The sequence below is a fragment of the Rhea americana genome, unplaced genomic scaffold (genome assembly GCF_003343005.1).
Source record: "Rhea americana isolate MKP2758 unplaced genomic scaffold, rheAme1 scaffold_354, whole genome shotgun sequence".
NCBI lineage: Eukaryota > Metazoa > Chordata > Aves > Rheiformes > Rheidae > Rhea > Rhea americana.
In genome coordinates this window covers 30,237-52,116 of record NW_028186484.1, presented here as the reverse complement: position 1 = coordinate 52,116, position 21,880 = coordinate 30,237, and the positions used below count along the sequence as shown (strand labels likewise).

Here is a 21,880-nt window from a genome sequence, read left to right as displayed (position 1 = left end):
TGCATTAGGCAGAGTGTTGCCAGCAGGTCGAGGGAGGTGATCCTGCCCCTCTTCTCAGCCCTAGGGAAGCCTCATCTTGAGTACTGCGTCCAGTTCTCGGCTCCCCAGTACAAGAGAGGCATGGAGCTACTGGAGAGAGTCCAGCATAGGGCTACAAAGATGAGCAGAGAGTCCTGGARAGAGACTGGAGCACCTGCCCTATGAGGAACAGCTGCAAGAGCTGGGCCTGTTTAGCCTAGAGAAGAGGAGACTGAGGGGGAATCTTATCAATGTGTACAAGTACCTGAAGGGAGGGTRTCAAGGGGATGGGGACAAACTCTTTTYAGTTGTCTCATGTGACAGGACGAGAGGCAGTGGGCACAAATTGAAGCACAGKAAGTTCCGCCTGAACATAAGTGGGACTTTCTTCACTGTGAGAGTGACAGAGCACTGGAACAGGTTGTCCAGAGAGGTTGTGGAGTCTCCTTCTCTGGAGATCGTCAAGGCCCACCTGGACGCAACCCTGTCTAACATGCTCTAGGTGACCCTGCTGAGCAGGGAGGTTGGATTAGATGATCTCCAGAGGTCCCTTCCAACCTTACCAATTCTATGATTCTATGATTCTTCTAGAAGGCTGACCCTCAATCCCTGCAGGAGCTGGCTAGTCTGGGATAGTTTCATAAAATGTAATGTTTATATAGATTTAAAGCATGACTGGGATTGATTTGAGTTTTGCCCTTCTGTTTAGATTTCTGGCAAAATTGTTAAAGATAGCTAAATCTTGCTTTCAAAACTGATGTTAGGAAAATGAAATATGTCATTTGATTGAACACAGTTTAACCTGACTTGTTTTTTTTTTTTCTCACCCAGATACTCTAAGGCTGTGATATAGAGAGTGAGCAAACGGGGGTTCTAGTCTGATGCTATTTCTAGTCTGACATTTCTGCGGAGTAAACTAGCTGTGAGACACATAACTCCTGGAAAAATTTCACAACCGTAGCTGAAAATTCCTAGATTCCTAAGAGAAGCAGAAGATGATAACACATCACTGCCCTTAGCATTTTCTTTTAGATACCTGGCTTCCCATTTGGTAAGCTATTTTTTCGAGACCCTATGCTGATGTCCTTGCGGCTATGTCTAATGATACAAGGCAGTACAATGTAAAAACTTACCCCTGAATGAGTTACGGTGGACACCAAAATTACTATAGCCATATTGATTTTAAGAGGCATTGGATAGAACTTTAGGTGATAAACTTCGGTTGAGTAGGTAGAGACAGAACATGAAGCGCTTTAGAAATATTCCATCCAGCCTTTGTTTCTGCTTCCCCCCTAATTCTGTCTCTGTCATGTGTCCTTGCTCCCTTTTCTCTCCTTACAGTTCTATTCTCTTGGGCACCCATGTTAGGAGTCTGACCTGAGCATTGACCCAGTGGCAACAGCAGAYTGGATCTTGGTGTGCAAAGGTTTTGAGCAGCAAGTCAACAGTTACCGCTATCAATTGTCAGAATTCAGATTTGAAATAGTGAGTTGTAGGCACAGAAGATTTCTATACTTCCTTGCTCTTTAGAAATTAACTGGCCGAATTCTTGTAGGGGGACAAGGCCAGTAAATTAGATAGGTGGATTTTAGAGTTGATGAAGAAGGATCTTTTACTGTTTAGAAACAGTGTTTATGTCTGTGGGCAGATTTGAAATTCAGTCTGTTAAAACAAAAGCAAGAGAAAGGTTGCAAGGTATTTCAGAAGCCAGAGCTGTCTTCCAGATATTTCTACTACCGAATTCCCTCACTCTCCAAAATTATGAGAAGATACTGTGTCTAAGGAACTTTGGTTCCATAAGTGAACAATCTGATTTCTTACATTGGTTCTACCACCTGATAGTCCATCCTTTTTAATGCTGCTTGCATCCTTTTTTCTAGAGCTGCAAAACAYAATTCTGTTCATTGATACAATACTGCAAGTAGCATCACTCTTCTATTAGGTAACATTATTTTCCCTAAGAGGTATTTTCATTTTCTCTTGCAGAGGCCTCAAGATTTTTACAAATTGCCTCCATGTAACAGCATATTTTTAAGGAAAATTTTAATATCAAAATAGTTTCTTTTTTATTTTAAATGGAGTACCTTATGATATTTCAGAAAACTTGTTCTAGGTTCATGGCAAGCCATTGGAGTTATTCACAGAAAAAAATTCAAAAATTGCATACTCTGATCCTTTTCAAAAGATTATATTTTTTCTTTCTTAGTGTAATACATATTTAACTTTCAGAGGGTGGTAAAGAAACCAATGAGCTGGTAAAGAACTGGGGAAGGAGTGGATCACTTCCAATACGTTACTTAGGTTTTTGGTTAAAATTAAGTAAAACTATACTGAAATTCTGTTTTTTTTCCTTAATCTAAAAAAAGTTTTAAAAATTACAAACGGTTTTAAAGTCCTAAAATATTCTCTTGGTTTTTTTCTTTAACGTAAAATGTTTTATGAAACAGACTCAGATTAAAAAAAAAAAGGTGCTTTTATGTTTTCTCTGAAAAACATGGGTTTTTTGCATACCTGCCATAGACCCAGAGTGAGTGAGGTGGTGGTCACTTCCCCCTCATCATTGATACAGTTGATCCTGATGATCTATTACAGTGAGTTGTGCCCTTCGCCACAGGTGAGGCACCTGAAAGTGTCATCATCTGATGAGCTGTCAGCTAGCCTAGATTGTAAGTGTGGTGGTAATTTACAGGGGCAGAAATGACCAAAGAGTAATACTGTGTATGGAGCCAGAATTGAGGAATGTTTTCCAAATCACCTTACTTTTGAACCTTTGATTTCTTACTTTCTTGTTTAATTGCAAGTTACATTTTGGACCAGGATAACATGCTTTATTGTATTCCAGATCTTTGACTGTCCACGGCTAAAGTTTTCTGAAATTCCTCAGAGACTCACTAACCTGCTGCTGCCACCAGACCCAATAGTGATAAACCACATAATCAGGTAAGCTGCTCAGGACTGTCATATGCAAAACACTCACTGTATAAAACACAGGAGTAGGTGTAGTAGGGATCAGAATACAGTTTTTCTAATGACAGATGAGTGTCCTGGACTTTGTTATACATTCATTCTCTCTGCCATTCTGGTCTATAAAACTCTGAATTATTTTCACTAGAGTGACACCACTTCCAAAGGAGAATGCAAAATTTCTTATATTCCTTCTTATCACTACTASAATGGGCCTTTAGGAGTTTCTTTCCTAAGGTGGGAGAAATGAGATTTTCAATCCGATTGGGAGCAAAAAGGGGACTGAAGTAATATTTTGTACATCATGGGCAATTACTATAACTACTGAGTAATTATGTAAAAAAAAAACAATACAAAAGATTCTAATACAGTGGCCAGTCCATGCATGCTGTACTGGGATTGGGACAGCTATTTGGGAGTTAGTCCTACTCTAAAAATGCTATATCTCTTGAGTTCCTCAAGAGATTTACACAAAAGATTCAGAAGTCATCATGACTAAGGCACTGAAGTTCTGGCATCCTTATCAAAASAGATGTATTTGCAATAGATGAAATACAACTTTCAGGTATCTGGGGATACTTCATCACCAATACACTTCATGTTACAACAGGAAGAAAGTAAAGGGTGTGTGGGGGGGATTCTTTAGGATTGCAGTCTTGCTGCTAGTCACTCACATCTTTTCCAAGTGCCTTTGTGGTCTTGGTCAAATACTGAATCTGAGTGATTAATTGGTATTATCAGCTGAGTATTAATGATTTGATTTCCTGAAGAATATCAGCAACAAATATTCTTTAATATGCTTTTTAAATTGACTATTTTAAGTTTGTAACATATGATAATAAATCTAAATGTTACCTAGGCTATCATCCTAACATTGTGCACCTTCAGGAAGAGGTTGTCTCCATCTCTTTGCTGTCCCATTAGGCAGCTGCACACAACAATAAGATCTCACCCTTCACCTTCTCTTCTCACAGCTGAACAAACCCAACTCTCACAGCCTCTCCTGGTATATCGTGTGCTCCAGCCCCCAGTCATCTTGGTGGTCCTCCCWCCAATGTGTCACTGTCTTTCTGGTCCTGGGGAGTCCCAAGTTAACCCAGAAGTCCAGATGCAATCTCACAGGTGTGGCTTAGCAGGGAATAGCCACTTTCCTCAACTTGATGGCAACAYTCCCTCTAACACAGCCCATTCTGCAGTTGGCCTTCTTCACAGCTGGGGTATACCACAGGCGCATTCTCTGCTTGTTGTCCTTGAGGACCCCAAGGTCCTTTCCTGCAAAGCTGCCTTCTAGTCAGTTGATGCCCACCAGCACTGGTGCACAGGGTTATTCCATCCCAGGAGCCAAACTTTGCATTTGCCTTTGTGACGTTGAACTGCCRGCCCATTTCTCCAACCTGTCCAGGTTCCTCGGAGTATCTTTGCTTCCCCTCGACTCTGACCCTGGGCTCAGGAGYGTAGGAGGCCTGAGGACAGGCCTTGCCAGGAAAAAACAGAGGCAAAGGCAGTGCTGAGTACCTTGGCCTTTTCCATGCCTTTTTGCCACTGAATCCCCTACCCTGCTGAGTGGCAGGCCCAAGTTTTCCTTAGTCTTCCTTCTGCTGCTGATTCACTTGTAGAAGTCCTTCTTGTTGCCCAGCACATCCCTTGCTAGGTTCAACTCCAGCTCTGACTGAGCTTTGGCTTTCCTAGGTCCGGAATTTTCCTAGAGTTTGATCCATTTTGTGCAGGAAAGAACAACTGGAGCTGCATTCTTTGATTTCTACTTAAGCAGGACATATAAAGCAGTCTCAGTTTTTTGTTTTTTGGATTTTTTTTAATATTATCAGACACTAATACTTGCTAGTGATCTGGCAGCTTCCTTAGAATTAGGCTGGCCTATAACTGCCATCTTCAGAAGAAGTAACAAAAGCCAGTACCTCTTGCTCTCCCAATTCAAACAAGCTCTATTAGATTATGAGCCAATTTTATACTAGCTACAGCAGGTGAACTTAACCTAGGCATTTCAAAAACAGTGTTTAGAACCCAGCATTTATACGCTATGAACAACAGTGGCTTAAGTCTAGCTCATCAGCAACTGGGCTGGAAAACAACTTTCTTGCTAATAAACTTGAGCCTAAATCTAAAGAAAGAGTTAAGTCTAAACTTCCAAAAAATTAAAGTCAGAATAGGACAAGCCAGAGAAAGATACTGACATTTACCTTGTTAAAGATGAAAAATAACATAATAATTCATTTTAATATATTGGAAGTAGAAAGGCTGTCATGGTGTTACTGAGACTGACAAGTTATTAAAGTTTAAAAGAACTATTCCTGAAAGCTAATGAAGTATTTGAAGTCATATAAGTTAGTGAAAATTCATTTTTTTGATCAATCTTAAATTTAGAGATTAGAGAAGGTCCCATACATATGCAGTGTGGGGGTGGGGGGAAGAGAATGTTTGAAAAATTTTATCAGACTGAAATATCAAATAGAAATATATTTAACACAGATAAAAAGAGGAAATGCAAGCGTTTTTTCATGCAGGATTCAAACATGAAATTGCTTAACTAGTAAATATAATGCATTACCTATTAAAAATCTCCTCCTGTGCCAGAGGATTTTGAAAGTAACTAATGTGATGCCACAAATTATCCTGGATACTGGAGACCAATTGTTACTAACTGTAGCTGAGAATGGAATTAATAGATGTGCTATACTGGACAAGATTTGATGTGGCTGCTGTAACAGGAAGACATACCTGGCTACATTCTTTGAAGAATTAAACAAGCATGTGGATAATGATGATCTGCTTTATGTGGTGTATTTAGATTTTTAAAAAAACAAAAACAACAACAACAAAAAAACTTTCCCCATAATCCTTCACAGAAGCCCTTAAAGATATTAAATTATCCTTGGTTAGTACTTTGTTAGAAGTAGGGGGGGGATAATGTTGAACAGCTGAGACATTCCAGAGTAAAATGGAAGAATCTATTCTTTCAAAGGCAAAGTAATGCATGTAGGAAAAAATAATCCTAATGTTACATACAAAGGGATAGTCTCTAACTTCACCAGTTCTTAAGAAGGATCTGGGAGTCATTACAGTGCTGCATAGCTGCCAAAGACAATTATAATTCTGGGAATTATTAGAGAAGGAACTGAGAACCAAATAAAATGTCATGATGTCCCCTCATCTGGAGTGGTGGTGTACAGCTCTGATTACTCAGTCTCAGAAGAAGACACAATAGAGCAGAGAACATACATGAATGGTATTTATCAGTGGGGATTGCCATGGAGGCTGGAGTTACAGTTGATCTAAGGAAGATACTAGACAATTTAATGAAGACTGTGTGCATTAATAGCTGCACCATTGATGGTGCAGATAAAACTTGCGGTTCAGAAGTCTCTGAATTCTGACTGATGAAAGATGAGAGAATATACTAGGATATAGCTGTATATAAAGATACCCTGTTCTTAAACTCTTCTCACAGTATCTGCAACAGGTATTATCAAAGAGTATGTACTGGGCTGGATGGATATTTATTCTGATTCATTACAGCAATTCTTATGATCTGTTATCCTCTCCATAGTGTTGACCCCAATGATCAGAAGAAGACAGCTTGTTACGACATAGATGTAGAAGTTGAAGACCCATTAAAGGGACAGATGAGTAGTTTTCTTCTCTCAACAGCTAATCAGCAGGAGATTACAGCATTGGACAACAAGGTACTAGCTCAGGAGTAAAGGAATTAAAAGTATCAAATGGCATACTTATACACACACTCAGTGTGTATCTATATGTGGGTTTGGTGTAAGATATCAAAGGGAGTAATGTTGTGAGATGCATACATTTCCATTGAACAAGCTTCAATCAGTCACATGCAATGGGGGTGTGGAATTCCACCTCAGGGCATGATCTTGGGCCTGACACAATTGCAGAGGTAGTGATAAGAAGGTAGGAAGTGGTAGAAGCAGAGTTTCAGAAGTAAGAAGTAAGGAATTCCCCAGTGGGTGACATAGAACACTCTGGGTGCTACAAGGTTTCAGAACCCTCTGAACTATTTAATAGATCTGTTGTGTTCTGTGGAAAATAAGGTGACTTGTTTGTAATTAAAAACACTTCAGAACACGTGGTTTGGATCAAACATCATCTTTCAAGGTATGGTCACATACCTGTATGAGGTAGACAGGATTATGGGGCTGAGGTGGCACAGGTGTGCTTGCAGGAGTGGTGGGCATAGTCCCTCAGTGCAGAGAAAGGCAGGCTTTGTGAATACTGTTGTAGGGTTGCTCCATGAAGTGCAGTATTCTTGGCTGTAACAGCCAAGAGGAGTCATTTAACTCATCTAGGTGGGTATTTTATATTGAAAGACAAAGCTTCAGTTTTTCATTTTTTTTAATTTCAGTTTAGTAGAATACTTTATGTTCAGTATGTCTCTGTAAATATTGTCACACCTGCTGTTCAAACTGGCGTAAATATGATAAGTTTGACTAACTAGTATTAAAGCTTAGAGTTTGTCCGCTGCATAGAAGAGCAGATACTTAGATACTACAGTCAAATGATTCCTAATATTTTGCCTCCAGATCTTCTTTTCTCCTACCCTGACACAAAACAGAAAGATTTGTCTTTGAAAATACAACAAGTAGGCAATTAAGACTGACTTCATGGACTTCTGTTTAATGCTGAGAAGCAGAAGCCACTAAGGAAAGGCAAAGAAGGGACATGGTAAGAGTCAAGGGCAGCAATGTTCTGCCAGATATAAACAGGGAGAGATCACAGTTAGCAAGACTAGATAAAAACCTTATAGTAATTCAAATGTGTTATAGGCATTTTAATTATATCTGCTGATAGGAAATTCTGTATCTTAGAGAAGACGTACGGGGAAAAAAATTGTAAAAGCCAGGCATTGTTTGGATATTGGAACCAGAAAGGATGAGGTTGAGGATGACACCAAAGTTCCCTAGGATCATCTAAGGAAGTAGTGGGAAAGATTTGATGTGCAAGAGGCTTGGAATTATGGAGAAGGATTACCAGCAAAAGAATTAGAGGAGAAATGGTATTTGTGGAAGTCCAAATTGAGAAGTCTGTATCTGAGCTAATTGTTCCAGTTCCYTTTGCAATCACTGGAGAGAGAAAGGAGAAAGTAACGTCATCCTAAGGTAGTATCTAAAATAGGTCAGATGAATGACAGTATGAAAGTGCTTGTTTCTCTCCACCGGCTATAAAGAAATCTAACCTGCTATTTGTACATAAAGTTAATCTTGCCTTAACAGCAGGCATGAGAAATGAGTGTGAAATTAAAAAGATGGTTCAAGAGGGCTTAATAAGACAGTGGAGCAAGAAATGGGAGCTTGGATGGACAGGTGCTAGGAGGAAATATAGTAAGATGCAGGAAAAATGGGGAAATATAAGATGTAGATGGAAGTGATGGAAGAAAAATTAATACTGTAGTGATCAGGGGTATATTTTTGAGCTACAGAAGTCTTCACAGGCAGAAACTGAGGTTTTAATAGTGGTGCTGATAAATCAGGAAATAAAAGTAATTTGGCTTTGATTTATGCCAATAAGAGAAGCCAATAGGAGGGGCAAAGAGTACGTGGTTAGGTTGAAGGGCAGCAGCCTTCTGGGTATCAGCAGAGAGCCAGATATTTGCAGAATCACAGAATGGTTSAGGTTAGAAGGGACCTCTGGAGATCATCTAGTCCAAAACCCCTGCTCTAGCAGGGTCATCTAGAGAATGTTAGACAGGATCTTGTCCGGGTGGGTTTTGAGTATCTCCAGAGAAGGAGACTCCAAAACCTCTCTGGGCAACCTGTTCCAGTGCTCTGTCACTCACAGGAAAGAAGTTCTTCCTCGTTTTCAGGTGGAACTTCCTGTCGTTCAGTTTGTGCCCGTTGCCTCTTGTCCTGTCACATGGGACATCCGGAAAGAGTCTGGCCCCATCCTCTTGACACCCTCCCTTCAGATACTTATAGCCATTGATAAGATTCCCCCTCAGTCTTCACTTCCCCAGGCTGAAGAGGCCCAGCTCTCACAGCCATTCCTCATAGGGCGGATGCTCCAGCCCTCTGATCATCTTTGTAGCCCTACGCTGGACTCTCTCCACTACTAGGAGAATACTGGGGAGCCCAGAACTGGACGCAGTACTCAAGATGAGGCCTCCCCAGGGCTGAGTAGAGGGGCAGGATCACCTCCCTCGACCTGCTGGCAACACTCTGCCTAATGCAGCCCAGGATATTGTTGGCCTTCTTGGCCACAACGGCACATTGCCGGCTCATGGTCAGTCTGTCATCCACCAGCACTCCCAGGTCCTTCTCTGCAGAGCTGCTAACGAGCAGRTCAGCCCCCAGCTTGTACTGGTGCCTAGGGTTATTATTCCCTAGGTGCAGGACTCTGCGCTTGACCTTGTTGAACCTCAGGAGGTTCCTCTCTGCCCAACTCTCCAGCCTCTCCAGGTCTCTCTGAATGGCAGCACAGCCCTCTGGTGCGTCAGCCACTCCTCCCAGCTTGGTATCATCAGCAGACTTGCTGAGGAAGCACTCAGTCCCCTCATCCAGGTTATTGATGAAGAAGTTGAACAGGATGGGACCCAGTACTGAGCCCTGGGGAACTCCACTAGCCACAGKCCTCCAACTAGACTCCGTGCCACTGATGACGACCCTCTGAGCTCTGCCTTTCAGCCAGTTCTCAACCCACCTCACTGTCCACTCACCTAACCCATGCTTCCAGAGTTTATCTGGGAGGATGTTATAGGGGASAGTGTCAAAAGCCTTGCTGATGTCAAGGTASACAACGTCCACTGCTCTCCTCTCATCTACCCAGCCAGTCATGCTATCATAGAGGGATATCAGATTGGTTAAGCATGAGTTCCCCTTGGTGAATCCATGCTGCCTACTCCTGATCACCKTCTTYTCCTCCATATGCTTGGAGATGGCATCCAGGATGAGCTGTTCCATCACCTTTCCAGATTCTTAGCAGTAAAGACTGAAGCAAAGAAGGCATTCAGTAAYTCTGCCTTCTCTGTAGCCTTCATCCTCAGGGCCCCCGCCCCACTCAGTAGTGGGCCCACATTTTTCCCAGTCTTCCTATTGCTACTACGCCAAAGACATTGGAAACAGCGAGATAAGAACTCTAGCACAACTTCCTAGTAAGATAGCCAGGATGTTGAGCTCCTTAAAGAAGAGGAAGAAGAAAACAAAGCTGAACTACTAGGAGAATCTGAGCAAGTAGGTACTATAGGAACATTATATTCAGTCCTAGAATAATTTTATATATCTTTTTTTAACCCTATCTTCATGTTCCAAATTCTTCTTGGTATATGGACTACAAGAATAACTTTCTATTCAAGACTGTTTCCAAAATTTAGCTATCTAAATGTTATGGTAGATGGAAATTTAATTAATACAGTTAAAGGAAAATAGGGTTTGACACAGCTGGATATATAGTAAATACCTGCTTTAGGATGAGATGAAATGCTGTGTGATTGCCACAGTACTGTCATGATCTCTTTTGACTATAATGGGAACTTAGAAACATAATTGCATGCCAAAACATTTAGGTGGCCAAATTTAGTTATATTAATCTCAAACTGAGTTCTGTCCTAGGTAATTTTCCAGGATGAGTCTCTCCCATGCAGAGGTAAATTAATGCAGAATTCCTGCYTGCTATTTCCTTTTTTAATGCTTTCAAGGACCATATGAATTGTTTTACTACAAGTTTTTATTCAGCAGCCATGGTACCTTGCTAGATTGCTATGAGGAAAATCTAAGAGAACCTTATGTTCTGGATGTGTATTGTGCCACAGAAAAACTCACTGCAGTCGATGCAACCATGGAAAATGAATGGCAGAAAAATCAGTTGGAACAGTTTGGCAGAATTGTTTCCTGTATTAACCATGAGGATCATGCATATTTAAAATAATCATATTTGTCTGACAGCAGTGATAAGCTCTATAGGCTGTATTAGGGAGTCTTGTCACAGGGACTTGTGAGCCAGCTTATGGATAAACAAATGTGGTTTCTCAGAGCAAGGGAAAAAGAGGTGTGACGTAATGTACTGAGTTGATTTGTGTGACACAGAGTCAGGCCAAGCTCCTGTTTGTTTACCCCTAACACAGCAAAATATATTCAGCTGTGGTCTTTAAAGGGAATTTGGACACCAGTATTGTTCTGAATTCTGGTAATGTTTGAAGAATCTAATCTATTGTTTTATGGCTCTTGAGAAATGTTCTTTTCAACAGTGTYACTGCTCACACAGTGGGTTGCCAGCCTGTATGGGCTTGCCTGCAGCACATGTAGGCTTATTCTTTTCCCAGTGCAGTGACATCTCCCCCTTCTTCATGTCTTCATCACTTTATTTTAAAGCATTTGCTACAGTAGAGTGTAAGCTGTGATTAGTGAAGTTATTGAGGCCACCTCTGGGCAAACAGGCATTGACTACTCTACTGTTGTCTGTACGATTTATAGTTGTGCTGTCACAGAGTCCTCTAGTGGAAACTCAGTGCATGCCAACAGAGAAGGTTTTCTCCAGGATCACTACATCATTTTCCCAAATAAGTAATGTTTTTAAGTTGGCAGAGACTCTCTTCTGTTAATATACCAGATAGTTGTGCCTACACTAGGGGCTTTGTTGGCATAGCCAGATCAGGAAGGATGATTTTTCACCCTGTACTTGGCCATATTAGTTCTTTTGGCAAAACAGATGTATACAGAAAATTAAACAAGATGGTTTTATAATCTTAAAGYAGAATTTTAGAGGAACAGAGTAGCAGAAGTTTGCTTTTGTGTGTATGTCTGTATACCCAAATAATTTGTTGACTGTCCTTCCATTGATCATACTTGGTTTTGTTATCCAGGATGATTAAAGAACCTTGACTCCTCTTTGGAGTCTTCATTCTCACCCAATGGTTAATGCAAAATTCTTTCATAATATTTCTGAAGGTATGACTCATTTTCTGTAAACCTTCCATATCTATGATTGCTCATTGCTAAAAGATGGGTGGGAACAGTCACGGTGATTTTAATAGGCTTTCTTGCAAGAAAGAGTCTAGAAGTTCATTGCTATTGTGTAACTTTATTTAAACGTGGACTTGATCAGGCAATCACGAGAACAAATTTTAAGCATTGTGACAGGTTAATCAAAGTTACGATGTAGAATAACCAGGGGAATAATTGCTTTCWTGTATTGGGGCCTGTTTAAAGACATATTTATGTAGCAGCTTTCCAGAAGAATCTCAGACATGGCAGAAAAGACTGAGTGTGCACAGGAAATCCTTATGTCGTCCAGTGACGTGACTTAGCTCTTCAGTATTGCTTATAGTGTGCCATCCAGCAGTTCAGCGCAGTAAAGAAGAATCCTGTATATACTTAATTGCAGAAATACATGTGAGAACAAAATGTGACTGCAACATTGGCAGTAACTGCCTCCTTCAGGCGAAAGATACCATGGGATCCTTCATAAGTCTGTTATCCATTTGTCACTTTCATATGTTATATGAAGCTCAAAGAAGCTAATGGAGCTCACATCAGGGTCACTGGAGCACGGGATGGATTAAGTAACAGCTACTTTTTTTTTTTAATATCAGATTCATGAGACAATTGAATCCATAAACCAGTTAAAAATACAACGTGATTTCATGCTGAGTTTCTCCAAAGATCCCAAAGGATACATTCAGGACCTTCTCCGATCCCAAAGTAGGGATCTTAAGGTGAGCTAAGGATTCAAGAAAAATGGAGAGTGGAATCAGAATGTTAGAATTATAGCTACATGTATGGAATGTATAGCTAAAACGTCCAGGTTGGAAAATTGGTGGAGGAAAGATATTGAGTGTAACCCTGTAATACCAGAGCAGAAAGTATACAGAAAAGGCAGGTCAAGCTGTACTCCACTTCCAGTGGAACARCGGTGCTTAATGGACATGGTAGGTGAATTTGTGGTTAGGTAGTATGACTGGAGAGCAGGGCTATGTTCATTTAATATGATTGTAAAATTCGAGCTCTATAAACTCAGCAAGGGGATCCTGTAGCACAATAACACAAATCTGGGGCTTTTGTTAGTTCATGATTTGATCTTTTTTTAAGAAACTGGCAGATTAAATATCAGCTGTYTTTGAGCTTAGTGTTGAGATACCCAAGAACTTGAATGTAGGGAAGTTCAGTTGTTTGACAACAAAAATAAAGAACTGTTTCTCACAAAGTTGCACACCTTTTGTCTTTAACTCAGACACCTCAAAAACAGTTATACTAATGATGCCATAATACTATTTTAACTAAATTGTTGTGCCATTCAATATAGACATCTAGCTTGTTAAGCATTAGTCTCCCAAAATTTTACTTTTATTATAGTTAATTATTATTTATATTATATTCAGAAGGATAGGCATCTGAAAGAATGTTTAAATAAAGCAGCTTTCAGGTTGAAGAGCTTACAAACCAAGGTGTTCTCAAGCTTCTCTGACTGCCTATTTTCTACTGTTCTGTGGTCTCCCTGACTGACACCCTATCCCAAAAAGGCTYGCCTATATTGTTCTGTCCTACCGAATCAGACTTACGGTTGCAACACACCACTCTGAAGAAGATGTTGTTAATTTTATATTTCCCCTTCATTCGCTGGTGCTGGAGAGAGTCATTAGATTTTTTTCTTTTTGTTGATTGTTCAAATCTTGCTCTCTTGGCATTTCTTTGAAGTAGCATGGWTACATTTTGACTCTAGGTAAATCTGAATGTTTTTCTGCATGGTAGAAGAGCTATAGTGAAAAATGCTTCATCTTTGTCACAGGTGATGACTGATGTGGTTGGAAACCCAGAGGAAGAACGCAGAGCTGAATTTTATCATGAGCCATGGTCCCAAGAGGCTGTGAGCAGATATTTCTATTGCAAGGTAAAAAGGAATGATCCACACTGCTGGCTTATAAATGAACCTTTCTGCCACTGAACAAGTAAATCTGCAGAACTGTACAGTTTCTCATTTTTTTTTTCAGATCCAGCAACGCCGTCAGGAACTGGAACAGTCTCTGGGAGTGCGTAACACATAAGCATTGCTCATGAGATCCCATTGGCATCTTGACCACAGAACCAGTGGACTTGATGAGTGTTACTTAGCTCACTGTTACACATGGACCTGCTTCCTGACTGGATGAGAATGTACCATCAGCACACCAGTCARAACACCAGCTTTAGAGTGACCCTTGAAAATTCTGCCCATGGGGGTGTGTCTCAAACCATTCCAGGCCAGAGACAGCAGAAGATTTCTGTGCTCCATACAGGTGTCAATGTTAAAGAAGATTAAAGGTTCATTCATTAAGTTTCATCATTAAATTTTAGTGGAAAGTTCAGACACTACACAGCAAATTATAATGGGCTATGCCATAGAATTATGAGTGGTATTGGCTGGGCGGGGGGCGGGAGGGGAGGCTGAGATGGGTGTTAAAGGAGACTACAGATGTAGAGAAATAAAGGCTGATCTCATCCTGTTATTTTAGTTGTTACCTAAGAGTGCCAAATAGTAAATTCTCTGGAATTAGGCAAGATAGTCCTTCTTACAGTTGTGGAATGCTTTATATTCCCAAACAGAGTTTCCATTCCAGCTGGAGCAGTGCAAGAGGCCATCTCACCACGTCAAAGAACAAACTAGGAGGATTTTCATTCCTGAAATGAAGACCCTCTCTGAAAGACAGAATTGTAGTCAGCACATTTCTTCTGCAAATGCTTAATACTCATTCTTTTTCCTGCCCCTGCAGTGAAAGGTGGACTGAAATATATATCACCAGCCAGACTGGATATTCATGGGTATGATCAATGTGCCATACTGAGAGGAAGAGAATTATTCCCAGGATAACAGCCTCATAGGCATCCTCAATATTACTGGGGTTAGCAAAGCTGAGGTTGAAGTGAATGAGGCATTCTGAAAACTGAAAGTAACTTAATGGTGCTTTGCTGACATCTACCTTGACCACAGCAGATATTAACAATAAGCATATATGTAAAATATGACATTTCTTAAATTTTTCTCTCCGTTTGCCATTAGGGAGAACTTCCGAAAAAAACTTCCCTAATTGTAAGTAGGTGCAGAATCCAAGCAGTACAAATTCACATAACATGACAATGTTACCTTTCCTTCTGGACATTAAGAGAGTCCGTGGATTGGTCTCACATTCTAATCATAGGTGAACTGCCTCTTCCTGTGAATTATTCAGTCCCCCATACTTCATACTTATTGGTTTTATAAGATGCTGTTGAGTTATAAAGCACTATCAGCCTTCAGTAGCACAGATGAAGCATCCTTTGGAAACCATCTTCATTGCAAATGCACAGCAAATTCATACTAGGGAAATTACACTGTATTTACTTGGAAGCAGTGAACATCTGCATCAAATTCCCCTACCCCCACCTCCCCAAGTTTTTTAATTCATAGATTAGCTTGTAATTAATGACCCAACGTGATTTCTAGTTCAAAAAGCAGCTGCCAGAGTATGACTTTGTGTTCTGATAGTGTAACCTAGAAGAAGGTGTTGATGCTATACCTCCTTTCTTTCACTTTCATGGAAAGAGAATCAAGTTTGTATGTGGTGAAGGGAGGCAGCTCCTCATAATAATGTATTTTGCTGTAATATTGTCCTTTTCTCCTCTACTATCTTTGCCAATTTCTTAGTTGAATGTAAATGTTTCTTCTGTCCAGTCACAGAAGAAAGTTTTTCCCTTTTTATTTAATGCTTCTACTTCCATATTAGCAGTGCCATAGCTTTTTCTCTGTCCACTGTGTTCAGAGATGTCTTGAAAATTTTATATTTCATGGCAGTACTATCATGCACATCCACTAGTGTAAGAAAAAGCACAGCTGTACCTCTTGGCCCTGGGCATTGAGGCCTTTTGCTGGGAATGGCTTGTTCTGGATTTTTTTTAATGTTAAAACCCCTCCTTATGTTTAAACATGAAATCCTCCAGTCTTAAACTGAGTCTAGTGAGGGACTGTGAGGTTGCCAGAGAGTAAACRTCATTGAGATCTTATTTACTGTTGGACTCCACTAATTGGACTACAAGCAAGCATCATGAAGAAAAACAGTGGGGGTCATCTGCTGCTGTGCTTCCATATTTATTACACTGCTGTGTCAGTTGTGTGCATGCTGTCCAGTGTATAAAGCTCTTTTCTGTATGTGGTAAACAGAGCAGCTACATTCAGGGGATGCATTCAGTCTCCAGGAATAAGAAATGCGGAATAAGATATGTAAGGATCTGAGGTGGGCATGGGACTGGGATAGATGTCTGCCAGGGAAATTTATTTTTAAGAACTTTCCTATTCRAGTGGCAAATTTTTGTATAGAGAAATTTCAGTCACATGCCACAGCTGGCAAGATAATGGAGCCCAATCTGCTTTAAGAATCTGTCTGTAAAATAGATTGGATAAGTCTGTTCCCAAGTCTCTTTCAGACCAAATTAAAATAGAGTAATATGTAGCGTCACTGCCCAGTGGACTCACAAGAGCATCACTAGAAGATGAATCTATGTTAAGCACCAATGCCACTGCACTGTGTGCATGCGTGTGTGTGTGTGTGTGTGTGTGCGTGCGTGCATGTGTGTGCGTGCACATGCCAGTCAGCCAGTATAGATGGTGCTGAATATGCCAAGCCAAAATCTAAATGCTTATTCCACTATTCCTATACCTACTGTAAATAAAAAGGCCTTCTCCCAGTGATGAGCCTTAAAAATAGCTGTCAGATGTCTTTCCTTTGGTTAGACTGGGTTTGATATTTTGATTCTTTTTTCCTGTGTTCAGAAGCAGTTCAGGCCTTTTACTGGAGAAGCAGAGAGAGAAAGTCTGTCCTGCATTCCAGGAGTGCAGCTRGGAACATGTCAGTTTGCAAAAAAGAGAAATTATATGTGAAGAGAAACAGTGGGGCAATACTGGTGGGAATTGGACTAAATACTGCTTAGGCATACAAAAATGAAGGCTAGTGGTACTGAACAGGCATGTAATTGTGGCAGATTTGGAATGATAAATTCATGTTAAGTTCAAACTGGTTGTGTTTCTTCTGTTTAAAAGAGGACAGGAAGATTTTTAGTTCAGTTCTGCCACTTCAAGTTTCTGCCACACTACACGGCAAAGCTGTATATACTGCAACAAAGCATTCTGTGCATAAAAGTAGTTAATATATAAATAATATAAAAATACAGGTTGTTAGAAAATACAGCATAAAACTAGGGGAGGCTTAAAGCAGAATTCTTGGAGTACCAATAGAAGACAGATGTATCTTGGAGCTGACGTTGACGTGACAGATTTGAAGCACATTTTTTAGTCTTTAGTGTTGTTGGCAGTGAGTCAGGATTCAGACCAAGTGCTTTCTGGAAATTAAAAGGAAAACAAATGTTTGATCATGGAAAGACAATGCCAGACTAGAGGGAAAAATACAGTAGTGGGGAGGAAAAAAAAAGATGGAGCAGAGAACCACTAAAGTGCCATTAAGTTGTAGCACAGGATAATGTGTAGAATGCTGTTGGAAATAGCACAGTCCATGTGATACGGTGTATTCTGTGTGTATGTGTGTATGCATGTGTACATAGAGCAGATGTGAGAGGGCCAGTCTCAGCTGGTGTATAGCCTGGCATGCAGGGCAGAGCCAAATGTTCTGCAAGTAACTTTGAGACACATTGTCAAAACATTTCCCACCATTATCAACAGTGATTCAGCTGTTCCACTTAGCAGACTTGGTAGTTCTAGTGCAGACATCAGTTCAGCTGACAGCTTGCTTTATACCACAGTTTTTAGAGTGTATCCTGCTGAAGCTGAGTGAAAGTATTGGTGCCTAGATCAATATTCATTCACATACTAGGGCTCCTAGTTTTGCTGAGACTGCAATCAGGTGTTGGAAGTATTTTGTCTATTTTTTTTCKTTGTGTTGAGAATTCTTCCACAGGCAGTAAAAGAGAGGGGGGGGAGGATGAAAGTTTCTTTTTTTTTCTTGAAGAGAGAGTTCTCCTTTCTGTAACTGCTCTGTTTTTTTAATAGGATGTGTCTGTGCTGCCAGATCCTGTATGATAAAACACCTTTTCCAATCTCATTGAAGAAAGAAATTCCATTAAAAAAAAAAAAAAAAAAAAAAAGCAAAACTCAGCTGTGGGTTTGAGTGTGTGAAAGAATACATGTATGGGGGGGGGGAGAGACTCCCTCTATTCTGTAGCCACCGTAACTTCGTTGTATGATGCTGAGTGATTCGTAGAAAAGCTTTTAACAATAAATACTTTGTTTCTTTGTATCTCTTTTGCTTACCTTACATCTATCTCAACAAAGAAAATTCCATCACTTCCTGTACATGAAAAGAATATTGTAAGAGTTCCTTTTTTCCACAAGTTTCTGCTACAGAAATTCATATCTAAGGGCTAGAAAGAGATTGCTATCTATATAAAACTGCTTAGAGACCTGAGGATTACAGGTCAAGCCAGGGCTAATTAATAAGAAACATTTAGACCAGTCCATGGTAAGAAATTGATGCAACCCTAAATGCCTCTGCTACCATTATAAGGGATGATTTGAAACAGCTGGTTTCTTTCTGCTTCTGATAAAAACGTTTTCAACTTTTCAGATGTCTGTGCACCTGTGTGCATGCACACATACCTGGAGGCATACACATACAGCTTTTAATGGGATTTGACAAAAGTGAGAACTGTTGCCCTGCAGGTCTTTCTTATCTTCACTGGACTCCAAAAGTAGGAGTTTCATCCAGTTCAGCCGTATTCAACTGCAAACAAGTTTAAGTGATAAAGATGAGAAATCCATAACTTTGGAAAGGCCTAGTTCCTGTGCTTGGTCATTTGGTGTGCATTTTTCTTCATCATTATTATCATTTACTGTCAATAAACTAATTGCAGCTGGGGCTAGAACTTGGGTGCTGAGAGCAAGTTGGCACAAGCTGTGCAAACAACTAGCAGCCTCCCACAGAGGTACCRTACAAACAGCCATTAATATTAGAAACAGCTGACAGAATGCATAAGATGGAATCCACCAGCTCAGTGAAGAGGGCTTTGTTTCTTGGTTGCAGTTAAGGTTTCTTAGCCCAACAGACTGTCAAGAAAGAACAAGGTAAGGATACAGAGAGGAGAAGGGGGAAAGTGGAAAGGAAGACCTAGAATTATTTCAGCTTACAACTCAGTGAAATGGAAAGTAGAAGTAGTATCCTTTACACAAACAAGCTTCATAAAAAATCCTGTATGTCTATATAGGTATTCCACCTGGGGGCAGGGAAATCAGCTAGATAGAAGGTTGCCAAGGAAATGCAGTTGAGACAAAAGTTAATTTCGCTTTCAAAAAACTGAGGGTCCCGCCCACTTCCTACTGTGGGGAGGGAAAGCAAATAATAGTAACAGCAATCACATCACAAGCAGTAACAACAATCCCATGTATGTTATCCTCTTGCAGCAGCAGCAACAGGCAGGGTATTTTTCCAGGATTCTAAGAAGAGGAACACAGATGTTCAGCAGTGGGTTTCTTGTTTCTTTGCTTTTCTCTGATTAAACCCAACACTYGTGAGAACAATATGAAGAGCACATGGGTGAACACACAAAGATAGATTAGGATGTCCTTTGCAAGGGGAGTTGAAAGGTAAAGTTAGGCTTTTAGTACAAGTTTAGACAGAGTAATTCTGTTGCAGAAATTGTGGCAGGCGTTCAGCTCAAACTCAAGAAACAGTTAAAGGAGAGCTACTCAAGGCAGACAAATTTTAGGGCATGACATAGCTAAGCAGCTAGGAGATAATCTGCTTCAGGTTGAGGTACTTTGCTTTCCAGACTCCACTAAGCAGGCTGCAAGCTTAGCCACTCAGTTCATATATAGACATCAAAGCTTTTATCTTCAGAACCAGTGGCTTATTCTAAATGCCTTCTAAAACTTGAGGCTGACTGGTCCCCACTATTTGGGTGTCTTCCCTCCAACACTGGGTGCATATTAGCCACTGTCAGGGCCCTGAGTGCACTGATAGGCCTTAGTGGCCCTGACTAACCTCACCTGAGGCCTTCACCCACACACCCTGCCTACAGGCCCAGGAGCTCCATTTAAGCTCTGTCATAGGCTTTCAGTCTGTGCTTGAGCTATGTTGTGTTTGCCTATTTTCTGCTTAGTCACAGCCATGTCTATGCTCAGCCATTGATTTTGCTCATTCTGACTGGTGGATTGACTTCCTGACTTGACCTCAAACCTGCCTAGTGATCACTGGATTGTGTCTGACCCTGGTTACCATTGCTGGACTGGATCCTGATGTGCAGGTTGACTTCCTGGCTTGACCAGAGGTATACTTAGCTGTCATGAGCTTGCCTGTTGATTTGGACTGTTGCTTGAACCTAGCTACCATCTCCAGATTCCTCCTGCTCATCTTGCTTGCAAACTGTTGGGCTGGGCTCTGGCTGGTCAGGCCCCCTGCCTTCACTGCTGTTTTAATGTGCTCAGCTCCTGGCTCCCTGTCCTTTATGGAGCAGCTGGTCCTCACTACTCCCTGAGAGTCACTGTGCCTCTAGCTTCCTGCCTTTTCTGTTGTGCTGTTTACAGATATTCTGCCATGTACTTCATGCAGCTCTATAGGTTTTTAATAGTATGCCTCCTTTCCAAATGTTGTATCTGTTCTATCTGAACTATATTCATCATTCTCCATTTCTGTCACTTACTGAACTTTAAAACCACCATGCTGCGCCAAGCTTTCACACTTCAGTTGTTTTTGCCTGCTCAGCCTTGTGTTATGACTAGTGGGTTGGTTGGTTTGTTTGTTTGTGTTTCTCCATACTGTTTTTCCATACTGTGTYTAGCCCTCAAACATGCCTGGCTCCACCCTGGGTTGGTGTTATGCAATTTGATGCCTTCTTGCTATAGTTCTAGTTCTATGACAGAGTGTTGCAGAGCAAGAAGCAACAGAGGGAACTGGTGAAMCAAATGCATTTCTGATAATTCTGTAAAGGAACAAAGTTGCAAGATGCTTGGGGGAGGGGGTAATATCCTTCTCTGTATCSTACATAAGGCAGATTCCAGGATGAAGAGTTATGAGAAGAACTGGATGAGGAAGGCTGTGGTGGTGGTRATGGTAGGCTTAAGGTAAGAGGGTTATGTTTCAAATGGATTGACAGCATGGTTAATTTAAGAAGAAGGTTAGGCTTTAAGTTATGGGGTTTGGTTTAAGGAGGGAATCACGTTACAGTTGTTAGGGCTTAGTTAATTTAGAATTTGAGTTGAGAGTGTTAGCATTCAAGACTGGGTTTAAGTACCATGTCAAGGTTTAGGATTAAGACATAATACTGGGAGTATGGTTTCATATTCAGGGCAGGATTTAGGCTTAAGTTTTAACTTCAATGTTGGGGGGTGAGTTTGGGGTTTAGGGTTTGGATCAGAGGCTAGCTAGGGTTCAAGTTAGATTTGAGGGGTTGAGGGTGGTGCTAAATGTAGGGTTGGGGCTTAGAAATAGAGTTCAACATTAGGGGTTTGGGAGCCAGAGAGGCCACAGAAGGTGCTCTGCTGTCTGTAGTTGCACCAAGGACTGATGCAGGAGTGGACACTGGAGCAGTTTCTGAGCATCTTGTCCCCAGAGGTGCAGTGCTAGGTATGAGAATGTAGCCTTGAGACCTGTGCTGAAGTTGTGGCTCTGGCCAAGACTTATAATTAGGATATCTTATGATGGCATGTGGGCAGAGATTGATGGAAGTTGAAGAGAAGGCTTCCTGCCCTAGCTGTAGCTTGAGGTTGTGCCTGGGGACACCTTCTGCCCTTCTATCGTATGGAAACCGGGCTGGGTATAGTAAGGGTTGGTTCAAGAGCTTTTGCGGGCTTATCCTTCCTCTGACATCCTTTCCTCTCTGTTCTCCTCCCCAAGACCACTACACAGTTGAGAGTGGAAGAACCCAATGGTGGCCAAGTCCCCTCCTGGAGAACCATTGTAAAATCCTGTCTCCTGCTC

General features: G+C 41.0%; 1 protein-coding gene across 6 annotated transcripts in view; it reads left to right on the top strand.

Annotated features, from left to right (window-relative positions):
* Positions 1 to 18,205, top strand: part of SMARCD3 (SWI/SNF related BAF chromatin remodeling complex subunit D3) — a 114,822-nt gene extending 96,617 nt beyond the window's left edge. For 5 of the 6 annotated variants that reach the window (XM_085312012.1, XM_085312009.1, XM_085312011.1 and 2 more), the window contains 5 exons: positions 2,861 to 2,958; positions 6,548 to 6,683; positions 12,542 to 12,664; positions 13,735 to 13,836; positions 13,937 to 18,205. In XM_085312012.1, the coding sequence (XP_085168138.1) occupies positions 2,861 to 2,958; positions 6,548 to 6,683; positions 12,542 to 12,664; positions 13,735 to 13,836; positions 13,937 to 13,990 (513 nt within the window). In that variant the 3' untranslated portion in view covers positions 13,991 to 18,205. The remainder of the gene's footprint in view (positions 1 to 2,860; positions 2,959 to 6,547; positions 6,684 to 12,541; positions 12,665 to 13,734; positions 13,837 to 13,936) is intronic. The other variant, XR_014896714.1, reaches the window with a different exon arrangement.
* Positions 18,206 to 21,880: the final 3,675 nt, after the last annotated feature.